Source organism: Spea bombifrons, chromosome 2 (assembly GCF_027358695.1).
Source record: "Spea bombifrons isolate aSpeBom1 chromosome 2, aSpeBom1.2.pri, whole genome shotgun sequence".
Classification (NCBI taxonomy): Eukaryota; Metazoa; Chordata; class Amphibia; order Anura; family Pelobatidae; genus Spea; species Spea bombifrons.
In genome coordinates this window covers 1022587-1025609 of record NC_071088.1, presented here as the reverse complement: position 1 = coordinate 1025609, position 3023 = coordinate 1022587, and the positions used below count along the sequence as shown (strand labels likewise).

At 46.7% G+C, this 3023-nt stretch overlaps 1 protein-coding gene across 1 annotated transcript; it reads right to left on the bottom strand.

Moving 5' to 3' along the window:
- Positions 1–834: 834 nt before the first annotated feature.
- On the bottom strand, positions 835–2801 carry LOC128473023 (uncharacterized). The gene is made up of 4 exons (XM_053455047.1): positions 2486–2801; positions 2233–2340; positions 1342–1391; positions 835–1147 (listed from the first exon to the last, which is right to left on the bottom strand). The coding sequence occupies exons 1-4, from the start codon at positions 2748–2750 to the stop codon at positions 857–859; spliced, it is 714 nt and encodes a 237-aa protein (XP_053311022.1). The 5' UTR covers positions 2751–2801; the 3' UTR covers positions 835–856.
- Between the last annotated feature and the right edge of the window lie 222 nt (positions 2802–3023).

The window sequence follows — 3023 nt, the reverse complement described above, 5'->3', positions numbered from 1 at the left end:
AGGTAAAGGGGGGCAAACTAACAGGAATCTAAATCCTGGGGGCAGTGAAGATTAACCCAGTACTTATTTATTAAAGTATGGTGTCAGTGTGATGTGAACGGGTCTGTGACTCTATGAGGGGACTATGAGATATCTGGGGGGTATAAGGCATATCTGGGGAGGATGGAGTGACATATCTGGGGGTATAAGGCATATATACGGTATATAAGGCATATGTGGGGAGGGCAGCGTGGCATGTCTGGGAGGCAGTGTGGCATGTCTGGGGAGGATGGAGTGGTGTATCGGGGTATAAGGCATATCAGGCACAGTGGCATATGTGGGAGGCAGCGTGGCAAGCCTGGGCTCAAATGTGCATAAATTGTGGGGGCTGGTTGGGAAATAAAGACAAGAAATGCATTTTATCAAAGTTTTTTTTATTCTGCTGTTTGTATTTAACATAATTTGTTTTTTCATTTATTTAAAATAATTTAATAATGTACATTCATTTTTTTTATCCGATTAATCGAAAAAATAATTGGCCAACTAATCGATTATGAAAATAATCGTTAGTTGCAGCCCTAAATAAATGGAAAGAAAACTGGTGATCTTAGCGCATACCTGGGAACTTCTGGGCTCCAGCTACCCGGAGCCTTCCCTTGTGGCACGCGGCCAGGACTGCCCACTGATGTCAGCGGGAAACACCCCCATTCAAAGGGGAAAATGGGCGGGGAGCGGAGCGTGTCAAGAATTTGCTCCCGCGAGCCGGAGGATTTGGGTCTTGACCTGGAGATTGCCAGGTACGTCTTAGCGATATCTGGCCTTTTATTTAATTCTGAGACCGGATTGCGGCCCAGGTCTCCATCTTGTAATAACCCGTTCAGCGGCATTGTACCCGTGCGTAGGTTTGCTCTGGATGCTGGTGTCCGGGTTCTCTGTGTACCACAGCAGTGATATCTGTCTGTGGGGGAGATATTCGTAACGTGGCGTAGGACAGGAATGGCTCCTCCATGTTCTGTCCGTAGGTCGTAGCGTCTGGTGTAATGGCCGCCGCTATTTTCACAGCAGCGTATTCCGCGCTGTCTTCCTCTGTGACTCGCTTTCTGGGCAGCTGCCTCTGTGTTTCTCCTCCACCGTGGAAGATGGAGGAATAATGCACACCGACTCCGTCCTGTAAAAGTGATACATTTTTAGGAATATTGGAAATGTTGCACATTCTCCATTTACTGAGCATAATCAGTAAAATCTTTGTGTCACCTCTCCATAAAATGTGTTACAGGCCTCCTTCTTATACAGGTTTCTGGCCAGCAGATGTGGCAGTGGGGTGAGACTGGCGCTTCATGGATTTTACGGAGGAGCACACACCTGTGTGGATTGGTTCTCCCTTCTCCTCTTCCTGACACAGATCGCTGGTCCTAAGTACAAAAAAAACACGGTTTATTTGGATTTCTATCACTAAATAATCCTTAAATAATTACTCAAAAAATTAGGGTAAAGTACCCAAATTCTCAGATTAATTAAAATACATTTTGTTCACAGATCTCTTCTAGACTTGTGCAAATGGACTAAAAACGTTTTGGTGATATTTTGGTGGGAGGTTCCTGACTGGTGGTGCTCAGAGCATCGGTTCTGGGGTTTGGCATGAGGGTTTGTCCCCCCCTGTGTTGGTGGTACCTGAATAGCCTTGTAAGCTTAGGGGGTTTTGTTATTTATTCAAGTTAGTTATTTATGTTATTTATTGTGCCAGTCATTGCCCTGGTAACGCACCTAATTTAAGTTTCCGTTGCGTGGCAATGGCTCGGTTAAATAAATAAATTGGATGCGGCCTTTTCAACCTTACTCTTGGTGATGTGTCAGTTATTGGGTAGTTAAACTGGTTGGGGGGGGCCTGGCCCCGGCATCGTGGGTACATCAGTCAGAGCCTGTCTTATAGGATATAGTAACACTAGTTTACACTAAAGTTTCTCAATCAGTTTAGGAATAAGAGTTTTATTAGTTCACGAATAACTTTTCTTAGAACTCCTTTATTCTTCCTTGGAAAGTATTTCATTATTGGTTTAGAATTGAGTCCCTAAACATGATATGAATCAATTTATTATGGATTGGGCCATTTTTCAGTATTTCTCTTTGATCACCCGCATTCTCTCATAAATGCCAGCAGCTGTGTGATGTCATTAAAAGAGGATTTATACTCATCCCTCCAATCTGAGGGTTTAACAAACTTGTCTTATTCACAGCGGTGGTCGGGGCACTTACTGCTTCCATTACTGCGGCTCTGATGCCTCCGGTACACGAAAACCACAAACAAAACCAGGAGGATGAGCAGGAGAAGGAACAGATAATGATAGCGGACGGGAGAGGGGTCTGCGGAAAAAAACACAAATAAAAAAAAAAGGTCATAGCCTCCCGGTCAAACCTTCGCTCCAAATACTTTCATCACCGGAGATGGAAAGACAGCGACAGACTCCCCGCTCGTCCTACTGAGAATTATATGTTCAGTTGGACTCACCGGACACATACAGGGTGTCATTGAGCGGAGCGGTCAGTGAGATGTGCTGCAGGCTGCAGGTCACCTCTCGCTCCCGCATTATATCTGCTATCCCCACCGTGGACCTCTTGGTGTAGGTGCCGTCCGCGTTCTCCACCAGAGTGTCCTGCGTCTGATTTTCCAGGTTGGAGAAACTCCAGGAAATGTTCAGCTCCAGGGGGTTAAACCTCTGAGCCTCACAGATCAGGAGCTGCTTCTCTTTATCCATCATCGGGGTTATTGTCATGGTCTTGGGTCTTGGCACTGGCGAGCGGACATCCGCCCGCAGGTGCTGAGTACCCGAGACACCGCCTCGGATCTCTGCTACAAGTTGGCAGAGTTCCTGTTGCTGGTATGGGAGGCAGGGGGTTAAGTCTGGAGGTCCCGGCTACAGGTGAGCACAGTGCTTACCCATCTTCGCAAGGATCCCTAGGAAAAGAAACTTACCTGTCTTCCTGGGGGTGGCAGCAGGAACGCGGAGGGCGCAGCTGGAGCCGCGGTTATGATAGACGACTGGAGG